At 51.6% G+C, this 12,640-nt stretch overlaps 1 protein-coding gene across 15 annotated transcripts in view; it reads right to left on the reverse strand.

Moving 5' to 3' along the window:
- Positions 1 to 12,640, reverse strand: part of AGAP1 (ArfGAP with GTPase domain, ankyrin repeat and PH domain 1) — a 559,516-nt gene that overhangs the window by 126,475 nt on the left and 420,401 nt on the right. For 10 of the 15 annotated variants that reach the window (XM_067740138.1, XM_067740140.1, XM_067740139.1 and 7 more), the window contains one exon: positions 188 to 349. The exons of the other annotated variants lie outside the window; for them this stretch is intronic. In XM_067740138.1, coding sequence (XP_067596239.1) covers positions 188 to 349 — 162 coding nt within the window. The remainder of the gene's footprint in view (positions 1 to 187; positions 350 to 12,640) is intronic. 15 annotated transcript variants of the gene reach the window in all.

Raw genomic sequence — 12,640 nt, forward strand, 5'->3', positions numbered from 1 at the left:
ACAGTCTCGAGAATCAGTGAGTGAAGAGAGGGTCCCCTAGCACCGCCTTGTTAGCAAAAAGCACACGCACTGACCTGCGTTATTGTGCATGTGTGGTTCTGAGGATCAATGATTCCACAAATGAGAAAAAGTAAAAATCGATTTTCAGGAACGCGGACTCTGGCCCTGAGGTCCCGGGAGGCCTTACCGTCAGCAGTGCCTGAGAGGCCATCGGCTTTGAAGTTGCTGGTACTTTTCTTCCTCCGATGCTTCTTTCTGTTGGCGTGAGGGGAGGGGGGCGGGTCGAGCTTGGGGCTGGTGGTGCTGGAGATGCTTGGGCTGGAGCACACGGAGTCACCGAGCCCCGTGTCTGCCACCGGACCGGAAAAGGCAAAAGAACGCAAAGGTCAACACTTACACAGTAGACTTCGCACAAGTACTACAGCAACGTTCCTCCAGCGCCACATCATGCTCCGCAAATAACCCCGGGCCGCGGGCCCGGAGCATCCCGTGTCAAGGCCACAGCGCCCCTGCAGTTCAAAGGCAGGCTCTCCTCTTGGCGTCATCCTTACGCTCTGGAGAATTTAAAGTTCTCTCTCTCTCTCTTTTTTATTTTTTAGGCCTGTTCTTCTCCAACTTTTTTTTTTTTTAATTTTTATTGGAGTCTAGTTGACTTAAAATGTTGTTAGTTTCCGCTGCACAGCAAAGTGAGTCAGTTATACATACACATATATCCACTCTTTTTTAGATTCTTTTCCCATACAGGTCATTACAGAGTACTGAGTAGAGCTCCCTGTGCTCTACAGTAGGTCCTTATTAGTTACCTATTTTATATATAGTAGTGTGGATATGTCAATCCCAATCTCCCAATTTATCCCTCCTCCCTTCCCCCCCGATAACCACAGTTTGTTTTCTACATCTGTGACCCTATTTCTGTTTTGTAAATAAGCTCATTCGTACCATTTTGTTTTCTGATTCCACATATAAGCAGTATCCTATGATACTTCTTTCTCTGTCTTACTTATAAAGTTCTCTATTTTGCATAATTGGAGTTCTGGAAAAGGAAAGCGGGAGGTGGGAAGCTTTTTCCTTATTTTTCTCTTCCCATAATTACTGTGATATATTAGGAATGAAGTAAAGACTCTTAGGAATACACGTGAAGTGTCATCTTAAATGGGGTTGATTCCGTGTGTGTACACACAAGATAAAGGCATTCCTGATTCTCTGTCCTCTACCCCCAACATTATGTATGGCTGTACGTTAGTTTATTAGTAGTGAAAATCGGCATGCCACCTCCCTCTCTCACTGATGTCCAGCAATAGGGTTGGAAGTCCATAGTAGACCTGCCAATTTTTGATTCACAGAAGCTACTTACAAAATTTTAAAACCAGTGCACAAATGTGATCATTCACTGGAAGTGAAACTCTCAATTTATTATGTCTGTTTTTACTTTATCAGAGAGAAGAACAGAATGCCATGAAAACACCTGAAATGAACATGAAATTCAACAGAACGGAAAAGTACCCAGAGAAAGTGATGGGGGAACACCATCTAAACACCTCCAAAGTTCTAAGAATTCTGTATTTCATGATTCAGCATCTTTGTAACTCAAAAGACAGAACGTTCTGTGCGATATATTTCATTCATTCAACAAATATTTTTTGAGGCCTACTGTGGGCCACCACTTTTCCAGATGTTTGGGATCCATCACTGAGAAAGACAGATAAAGGTTCCCGTCTGAGTGGCACTGACACAGTAGTGGGGCCACAACCCACAGCTCATTACGAGGTGGTGAGAGCTGGAGAGGGAAAAGGAGGGTGCGAAGGGTGGACGCTGGGGAGGCGGCAGCACGGTGAGGGGGAGTTGCCATTTTAAATGACAGGGTGGGTCTCACTGAGAAAGTGACGCGTGAGGCAATAGTTGAAGATGGTAAAGGCATGAGAAGGTGAATGTGCACCTCGGGGAGGAGGAAGTTGTCAGAACCTGGCCCGAACACCAGGTGTGCGCGCCTGGTGTGTTCCAGAAGCAGAGGGGGGTGCCAGTGGCCGGGGCCAGTTGAGGATGGGAGACTCACAGCAAATGGCACTGGAGAGAGGAAGGGGCTTGGCCACTATCTAGAGCCCTGGCTTTTACTCTGGGGGAAATGAGGAGCCTGGCAGGATTTTGAACAGAAGGATGACATGATTTCAAATATAAAGATACTCGAAATCAAAATGAATTTAAAATCTTTTCATTTTCTGATGTTCTAGGACATTTTATCATGTACTGAGAACTGTCAAAGAACACAGTATCTTTTTAGCTACAAATATGGTTCCAGGAATGCCCTAGGATGCAAATTCCTGATATCCTAAGACCAGTGATCCCATCCCATCTCTGCACGGTCAGAAGGATCAACCTTCTTTCCATATCCCCGTCACCTGTGGAGCAAAGGCCTCTGGGAGCCTGTCCTGGGAGGGGTGTGAAGAGTCAACCCACGGCTCCTGCAGGAGAACCTGCCTCATGGAGTCTGGGGCTCCAGGTTGCATCTTTATCCACAAAGTGGCCATTTATTCTGCATTCTCTTTCCAACTTCCCACCTGCTCTCCACCGAAGCCACACTCAACCTGGGTCCGATCCTTACCCCCCAGGCCTGGACGGTACAGCTAACTGCAGGAGGGCTCTCTCCTGCTGGCTTGCCACCTTTTAAGTTGTCCCAGTCTTCCGCAATACGAATCTTCTAAAAGTGGCAATTCTTACATACATTTTTTTAAAAAATGCTAGATCCTACTGCATATCAGATGAAAGCTGTAGGCATCCCAGAAAAAGAAAAAAAACAAGGCTAGTCTAGTTAATACTTGCGCGCAATTTCAGAGGGTTCAGAAGCTGCCTGATGTTGCTAAGAGGTCCAGGGACCCCAAGACCACTGGCTGATCGTAAAGCAACCCTTTCACATGTTAGTCAATGCTCAAACCTTACAATGAATATTTTTGTACATTTCAAGTATTTGCTGCCCAGGTTTCAAAAGTCTTCACCCTCTGACTGCATCCTCTCTGACTCTGAAGTGTTAAGAACCCATCCTGTGCCGGGTGTGGTGACAGGCCATGGGGAAACAATGGTCCCAATGACCCTCCAATCGCGGAGGCAGATGAGGGGCGCAGGCAGAGACAGCTGCCCTCTGCTGCAGCACGGCTGGCGTTTCATTATTTCACTCTGTCCCTCAGGTGTCCCCTCAATTCAATGCACAATGTTCATTCCCAACTACGCCTCTTAATCCTTACGTCACAATCTCTCCCAAGCTAACATTTCTCATCTCTGAACCCCTACTGATCCTAGAGCTGGCGCTTCCTGCCCTTGGCCGTCTGTCCGTTACCTGGATGTAGCTGGCATGGTTGTTTCCCAGGGCAGCTAAAGGTGCTCACCCCCGTCCTGAGCCGCCCGATGCTGGGCACGCCGTGGATGCAGCATTATAATAGGGACACCTGGGTCCCTTCCATCATCCAGCAGTTCTTTAAGGTGGGTACCAATATCTCTTTTTAAGATGCTCAGAATATATACATAAGCTATACGGTCATATAACAGGCTTCCATATATGTGAGGTGGCTCTATTTCTGGGTTCTCTATTCTTCTCCAATAATCTTTTCACCTATCTGTGTTCTATTAGCACACGGTCCTGAACGCTACGGCACTTTAGTCACCTCGGTAGCTCATAAGGTAGGGCAAGTCCCCACACTTCGTTATTCTTCACAATTGTCTTAGGTCTTGTTGGCTGTTCTGAGCACACAACTTTGTGTATTCATCCAAATCGATGGAAAAGATATTCAACAAGGTGAGGTCAAGACAGAGCCTTGAATCTTCACTCACCAATCCACAACCAGAAGCTCTGTTGAGTGATCACTGAGCAGGACCTGGGGACATCATACTGTCTGTGCATCCAGCTCAGACACCTGTGAACTTGCCTATGAAGAAACTATGGTACAGCCTTGTCAAACACTGTTGAAAGCTAGACGGGTACCCAACTTAACAGATATGTCTGCCAATGTAAAAACAAGAAAGGGAAATCCATATAATACTTCTCCTCCTTAATGAACTATCTCTGTTCAATTAAATCACTGTTTCCTTTTCTATACGCACACAAAGCACAGAGTATTACCAATCTAATTCAGAATCCGACCTGGGCTGGATTTTAAACTCACTGGTTTAGGGCTCAGAATTCAGCATTTTGGAAACCAAAATGGCAGGCGCCTGTTTCTAGGCATCTCCCCTCACCCCTTCCGACTGCAGGAAACTTTCCGCAAAGTACCTGACAGGGACACGGCAATCTCATTTCCAAGGTTTCCGAGTATCTTACAATACGTGTAATTGAGGGGGAGACTCCTGACTCGCTCGAAGAAAGTAGCTAAGTGCCAGTCTCGAGAAGGAACTATTTGCAAGTGGTGACACCCACCTTCCCCTAAGGGACCATCAGAGCCAAGCTCACCTGCATCCTTTACAGCCTTCCTTTCTGGGAGCCCATCCTCAACACCAGTGGCTCTATCCCCACGTGGCTCCATGTTTCCAGTAACCCGCCGGCTCACCACTGGGAACCCTCACCCAGCGACATCTGGAAACGTCTGGAGACATTCTTAGTTATCAGACCGAGCAGGGTCGGGGTGCCACAGGCATCAAGTGGGCACAAGCCTGAGACGCTGAACAACACCCTACAACACATAGCACAGCCCTGCCGCGGAAAACCGTCCTGCCCGAAACGTCAGTAGTGAGAAACCTGTGGACTCGGAAGGGCTCTTCTATTCTTCCTCAACCTCTCAGACTCCTCCTCCAGAATCCTGTTCTGTGAGGGCTGGGGGCAATGTTCCTCACACCAGAGACCCTCCCGAAGGCTCCCTTTCCCTGGAGCTACCCTGGCTCTCCCCCAGGACACGTCTCCCCCTGCACCACAAAGCACGCAGGTGGGCGGGGCGTCCTCCCAGCCCCGCGCTGCTGCTTGCAGACCACTCTTTCTCCCCCCAAGTCCTGGCCCCTCTGAAGCCTGTGCCCTGGGATCGCGCTCGCTCCCCAAGACCCCAGGTCCCACCCCTTCACTGCCCGTTTCAGGAGCAGATCACCCACCCTGACCTGTGATCACGTCCGGCGCCTCCTGGGCACTCCCTCCAGCATCCTGGCCTCTGGGCCCCTCCCAGGTGACCTCGTGAAGCTCTTTCCTCCCCTCTGCCACCGCATCCGCTGCTCTCCTGGTCCGGACCCGGGCCCGCCTGCTGTAGGAACCGGCCCCTTTGGGTTCTATTCCCCGCCCCCGCCCCCCATGCCCAGTCTGCCCAGCTCACCCACACCGGGGCCTCAGGTCCCATCTACCGGCCCCATCGGTCTTCACCGACTAACATCCACCTCACGTTCCATTTCTCTCCCTACCCCGCGGGACGACATCACAGGCACTGCTCCTGCAGATTTCAGCCTCCACGCCCCCTGCCTCTACCTCTCCTGACCACAGCCCCCAGCATGACTGATGATTTCCACCCCTACCTGTGCCGCACCAGGACTCAGGCCCGGGATGGAAGAGAACAGCACCATGCCAACTGCTTCCTCTACTGTGTGGCCCCTTTGTGGTGCTGGGGTGGGACAGGGGCCCAACCTCTGGCCTGTGCTTCGATCCACTGCATTCTGGAAGTAACTCCATCCCTCCCCCTCCAAGAGGCTCTATCACCCCTTCTCCACTCCCCTCAGACACCCTGCCCTGCATCCCACCCCCCTCGAGGACCCCCATTTTCACTTCACTGCAGACACAAAAAGAAACAATAAAAGCAGCAACCAGAAGAGGGCACCCCCCTTCCCGTCCCGGGTCCCCACGGACTCGGGGCCTCCTCGCCCCACCCTGTTGCCAAAGCAGCCCCTCCCCCGTGAACTGGCTTCCACCCGGCAGTTCGCACCCGCTCCTGCCTGCATTAAACGTGCTGCATCGCTGTAACATCGCCGCTCCTGACGAAACCCTGCCGTGACTCCAGGCCCTCACCCAGCCACCAACTGGCTTCTGCTCCTCCTTAAAGCAAAGCCCCTCAGAGCTGTCCTCCTCCTGGCTGCCTGTGCCAGGTGTCATCTGCCCGCGGCTGACCCGCCAGCCCGACACGCCCCTGCTGAGGCCCGGGAATCCCCACAGCCTCGTCCGTGGGCAGGTCCCAGCGGGATGACGCCCGTCTCAGCAGCGCCCCACGTGGTTCCTGGCTCCCCCCCTGGCTGGGAAGACGCGGCGAGGTCTTACACTAGTTGGGTGGGAGGAAAACTAGGAAGCTGTGGGTCCTGGGATCCAAAGAATGATGGCCGGGAGAGGCCCCCATTCTGGCCCTCGTCCTCGGTCACCTCCTGTCCAGCCCTCCTTGCCTCCCTGGTGAGGCCGCCCTCACCACACGGTACACCCCATCAGCCGTGCCTTTGTCTCTTAGTTAACTGGACACCTTCTGAAGGCAGGAACGTCCTTCAAACCTCTTCACCAAGACAGAGCCTGAAACGTCCTGGGGATGAATGATCGGGGTTCCAGGCATGTCTGTGGAACTGAGTTTTATAAAGAGTTGATTCTCTCTTGCAGAGGCTTTAACACAGGTGGATGACACTGCTTTGGGTGTGTAACAGAGAATCACCTTTGCAACTTAGTTTTAAAAGTAACCACAAGCGGGCTTCCCTGGTGGTGCAGTTGTTAAGAATCTGCCTGCCAATGCAGGGGACACGGGTTCAAGCCCTGGTCTGGGAAAATCCCACCTGCCGCGGAGCAACTAAGCCTGTGCGCCACAACTACTGAGCCTGCGCTCGGAGTCCGCGATCCACAGCTACTGAAGCCCGCACGCCTAGAGCCCGTGCTCTGCAGCAAGAGAAGCCACTGCAATGAGTAGCCCCCACTCGCCGCAACTACAGAAAGCCCAGGAGCAGCAACGAAGATCCAATACAGCCAAAAGTAAAAATAAATAAAAAATAGATTTATAAAAAAAAAAGTAACCACAAGCATGCTTCTGTGTTAAACTGCAGTCAGTCGGGTAAGTTTCCAGCAGTCTGGAACCTATTTTTAGGTGAGCAACTAAGACGGTGGATAAAGTCTATTTACGTTTCCAAAGTATCTCCCTTAATAGCCCCCTCCATCGACCACACCCACCTCGTGGGTCCTCTGTGCTCTGGGGGCCAGCTCTGCCTAGGCACCTGGGTCACGTCAGAGACTAGAGGGTGAAAATCCCTGTCCCCGAGTTGATTCCGATGACTGAGAGGATGCCTATCTGATCAGAGGACGAAAAGGGGAATCAGATGTACGGCGAGCACACCAGCTGCCTGGATTTAAACATATGTACACAGAAGCGCCACCTGCGCGCAGAGAGAAGTGAGGTGAGGAACCGTCCTCACGTCCACTGTCACCAAGGCGAGCACAGGCAAGCCGGCCCCATGGCCTCCCTTGAGAAACAGGAATATGACCCTGGGACGGCTGCTCGGGCCACTAGGACTCAGAGTGAGAGTGACAGAGAGCCAAGGTCAGGGGAAGGCCCAGGAGCGGGGCGGGGGAGGGAGAAGGGGAGGGAGAACAGAAAAACATGAGTCCTGCCCTGGCACCTGGAGGAAGGGAGGGAGGAGGGAGGTGAGCTTTCAGGATGACACGGGTTGCCATCTGGTAATAAGAGCAATAATGATAATGATGAAATCAGGAAGCAGGACCAGCCCTGGTAAGTCCCACAAGTTCTTCCGCAGGCAAGGAGGAGCATGAATAAAGTAAGGGATATGCACCAGTCCCCTGGAGACCAAGAAGCATTTCCCATCCATGGCCTGGTTTGCTGCTCACAGGATCAAGGTACCGCCAAGAAAACCATCACTGCCCTGATGCAGAGACTTTCCAGGCCCTCCTGCAGGTGAGGCTGGAGCCCCGAGCGCCTCCCTTCCTGTGTCAGTACTCCACCACTGTGGTCCAGGCCCTGGACACGTGCTCCTAACGTTTTTGCTGGAGGTAGCCACTATGAGGTCAGGCGTCCCGGTGGCCGGGCTAAGGGGGTGGGAAAAACCAGATGCTCTGGGGTGGGGACAGTGGGAGCAGGCACAGTTCAAGGCTGGTCAGCTGGGCGAGGAAAGGCAACTGCCCACAAACCAGGAGGGCCCACTATGCGAGGGGACCTGCACCAGGGCACAGAGGAGGAGGTCGGAGTGTGAGTCATGACAGAGGCCAGGGAGGGGCGGGGCCACGCGTGGTCAGGAAGGCCTGGAGGAGAGAGGGGCCCTGGTAGCCCTGACCGTTCTCGAGGATGGGGGTCACGTTGAGGAAGCTCTGGTTTCTAGCTAACTGGGTCCCAAGTCCCAGTGCCGGTACATGAAGGCCTGGCTTCTAGATTTGGAGAACTCCCTTCCAAGAGGAGTCATTTAAAATTCCCCTGGTTTAGGGCCTCCCTGGTGGCGCAGTGGTTGAGAGTCCGCCTGCCGATGCAGGGGACGCGGGTTCGTGCCCCGGTCTGGGAAGATCCCACACGCCGCGGAGCGGCTGGGCCCGTGAGCCATGGCCGCTGAGCCTGCGTGTCCGGAGTCTGTGCTCCGCAACGGGAGAGGCCACAACAGTGAGAGGCCCGCGCGCCGGAAAAAAAAAAAAAAAAAAAATTCCCCTGGTTTAAAATATGAGCAATCAAAACGCACCAGGCGTCTGTGCTGTGCTTTTCCATTTCCAACAGACTCCGCTTGCCTGACAAGGTATCCTTCAAACTGAAGAGGCCCCAAAAGCCCAGCCCCAGACACTGAAAACGAGCCCACAGAACGCAGTACAAATAACGCATCTTATTCTGTATCAACTACTGGGCGTCGGGGCAGACAGTACCGTCGACAGCCTTAAATACGGGAGGGCGCGTGCAGAGAGCAGGGGAGCTGGGGGGGGGGACGCCGAAAGGAGAAAGCCATGCCAAATTGAAAGAGGCAAGCGCCTCATTACGCCCCCTCTAAACCGGCTCTGATGAGGGACCGGAGCCACCAAGACGAGGCGCCGAGCCGGGACAGGCCGGTCCACCGCCGTCCCGAGCGCTCAATGTCGGCCATTAGTTCTTCCCAATCGGGCGTCAATGTTCAACGCACACCCCAAAAAATATATAATACGAGCAATAACGATAACAATCTGCAGTGTCTCCGAGCTTCAGTACGTGACGTATGAGTCAAAGAAGCAGTTTCACTTTTCACTCGGAGAGCTGACAAGCATGACTGGAGGGGGAATAAAATAACATTCCGTTCGCATAAATATCAAGTAGGCTGCTTGCGCCTGCTGCGCCAGGAACGTATTCTCAGCCGTCATTCCGGCAGACAGGCCCAAGGACACTCATAACTTATTTTACAATCATTTAGTTTCAGCTCAAGTGGAAAACGTGACAACTTATCTCTGCTGACAAGATGCCATATCAAACCTTACAATTAACTCTCGTCCGATTATCTGCCCAGCCGATCATTAGCGGGGCCATCTTTGATGAACTGCTGCAGAGAGCGTGCCTCGGTGATGGCCGTCAGCGCCAGGTGTGCGGATGGGTTTTCTGCTATCCCGGCTGATATTCAAATAGACCGGGCTCCACGCCTGTGATTCCCGTGGCCCTGCTTCTCCCAAGGGTCTCCAAACGTGTATGCCGGGGGAGGTGTCCTCCTGCACCTCGCTGGGAAGGAGCGGGGCATCCCTGCGACTGTCATGACCGCAACAACTACTGGCGTTCCTACCGCCATTGCACGTCCAACGCCCTTCCCCGATTCCCACTCTGGAGTGCATTTCAGGGAGCTGTGGACCCTCTGGAGGGATGTCTCCCTCCACTCTTCCGTACTGGGCTCGATTTGGAGAGTGGACACCCAGAATGTGCTGCAGGGAGCCCGCCACGCTATCTGGGGGAGCTGCCAGGAGTTCTGAGGGCAGGCTGATTGTTATTTCCTGTGTGCTGACGAAAGATAGGAATTGCTTTAAAATGCATGTTCACAAGAAGCCTGAATCTCTATTAAAAAAATAAAAAAAGGAAAAAAGGAAAAGGACCGACTGTGAATGCATATTAGCTCGCCTCTCTCTCACTTTCACAGAGTCCCTAACTTACTCATCTGGCAGGATCAGGAACAATATATTACTAAAAATCTTTGTTTTTTGGTATTACAAGAATTCAAAATGATCAAAGACAGGGCTATTTGTCAGTGCCGGGCTGGGGTGGAGGGAATCAGCTGAGGGTTAAAACCTTCCAAAAACTCAAGATGGAGTCCCTGTAGGAGCTGGTTAATTAAAACCTATTCCCTTCAAGACAAAGCCAACAATCTAAAGCTAATTTGGATCTTCACTAAGGGCTCTGTTCTTTCTGAAGCTCAGAGAGATGTGTGGGCTGGTAAATAAAGAACAGGCCACCTCTGCCATCCAAGGAAATCACAACATCCCGGCTGCTGTTAAAAGGTGAGTGTGAAGTGAAGTTCAAAACCTCACCCCTTCTCACAGTCCTTTTGACGGGAGCTTTCAACAGGAGGACGTTTACTTGAATCCCAATCTCTGAAGATGTTTCAGAGCCCGGCATATTGTCCGGTTCCCTTTGCAGCTAGCGGCGCTCACACAGAGGTACACGGTGTCAGAAGAAGGGGCAGCGGGGACACTGCGGGGGGCCCAGGAAGATGACAGGTGTTGGGGAAAAGGGAGAGACAACACAGTGTTAGACTGAGTTACAAAAGTGGGAGGAAAGGAATACAATAGGAGGGGCTAGAATGGAGAGGAAACATAGGGAGAAGTATTTCCTACCCGGGCTGTGTTCAGTTACACCCAGAGGTCTCTGTAAACGACGCTGGAATTGGTCTTCATTTACATGAAGCCCTTACTTACTGAAACATGTTTCTATGACAGCCTTAAAAAAAAAAAAACAAAAACCCACAAACTCTGATCGCTAATTAGGGGTCGGAGTTTCATTTTGAGGCAATGAAAAATGTTCTATGATCGACTGTGGCGAAGGTTGCACATTTCTGTGAATATACTAAAAGTACTGAATTGTAGACTTTAAATGGATGAAGTTTATGTGCTGTGAGTTTTAGCTCACTAAAGCTATTTTAAAACAAAAGAAAAGGGCGGGGGTCCATTGTGTTCAATGCTACAACGCCACCAAACAGGGAAGACAAAAGAAGGTAATGGGAGGGACCAGCAAATGCAGGTTCGGTGTCAGAGCAGGGGGTCCGGGTGGGGGGGGGGCGGTCGGACGACACTCAGAAACTAACGGCTAAGGCCGTTCACAAGACTTAGGTCACAAAGTTGAGTGTGGGGACTGGATGTGGCTCCCTGGGCCTCCAGACAGCCACCAGGACCTGGTTCCGGGTCTCGGAGAAGAGGTGGACCCTGGGATGTTCTGTCCTTCTCTGAGGGAGCCGTCCCGCCCTCCCGCGTGTCCTGTGCAGCAAGCACATGTCCAAGGGCGGAGCAGCCTCACTCCTCTCGTTTCCTCACATCCTCCCCCCTCCCTGAGCTACATCCGCCTCCGCTCTGGCCTCCTGGTGCACGCCGTTTCCTTGCACCCGGAATCACCTTGTCCCCGTCCCTTCTTGCCCGCTACAGCAGGCTCTGTGAGTGCGTCCGTGAGCCTCATGCCGGATGGTCAGCCTGTACTCATACCATCACCCGATCTGGGGAATGCAGGTCAGGACTGTATATTTCAGCGTCAAAAATTAAATTGTTCTCTGGCGGAATTTTAGCTGAATCAAGCGCACAAAGTTTAAATTAATCCAGTGTACTCCGAAAACGTGTACAGGCACTCTGAGCAGCACCGTTCGGTGGAAATGAAATCACTTCAAGAAATGCCTGCACCTCGTTTTACATAATCAGTCATAACCATTTCTCAAGTGGGGCGCTTACAGCTGCTCAACGACAAAGAGATTCTCTTTCACGTGGGAGGCTCCACTGGCTGAGCAGGTTGGGGAACGGCTGAGATGACTAGAAGAAAACTCAATTAGATAGAGAAGTTAATTAAATGCATGATCCCTCTTCGATAACGTAAATTTCCCATCTTTAGAAACTTAGCTGCTTCTATTAAAAGTCACTTGGAATCAAGTTCCCAACTCCTGCACAGGAAATGGTCCTGTCTGAGGCAGGAAAGGCCAGCTTCAGTTCTGCAAGTCCCCAGCGGGCTCTGTCCAGGGTCCTGAATATGTTCACTTGGTTCCTTCTTCTCAACGTACAGAAATGCATCAAAACAAGGCTGTTTCTTCATGACCCATCCCTGCTCTTACTCTACTGATATCACGTGGTTTGAAAAAGTAGAGCGATGGTGTCCCCAGCTTTAAGAAAACCTGATATACAGAAGCCCAGACTAAAACAGGAGGTCATTTGGTTGTGATACACCATCCCATTGCTCCAGGGTCAAATGTCAAAAAGGTCAATAATCTAAAGAGTAGAGTGTGCTTCAGTGTGCTTAACTATTTCCCTAATGCTTAGATGGACTGAAAAATTCTGACCATAAATCAATACTTTTCATATATTTTCCATATTCGGAATTATTGCATGAGGGCAGTTTTCAAGGGATGTGGGCCCAAGAAAATGAGTATTTGTGGGGCTCGGGATACCTGATGCTAAACTGCTCCCAGAAGCTTTGTGCTCCCCCCACGGCAGTGTGCGAAGGCATCCAAACCATCACGTCCCTGAAGCCCAGGAGCTGATGCACATTCCAGCTCCTACCCTGACCATTTCCCGATGAAGAAGTCCATG

Source organism: Pseudorca crassidens, chromosome 6, assembly GCF_039906515.1.
Source record: "Pseudorca crassidens isolate mPseCra1 chromosome 6, mPseCra1.hap1, whole genome shotgun sequence".
Lineage (NCBI taxonomy): Eukaryota > Metazoa > Chordata > Mammalia > Artiodactyla > Delphinidae > Pseudorca > Pseudorca crassidens.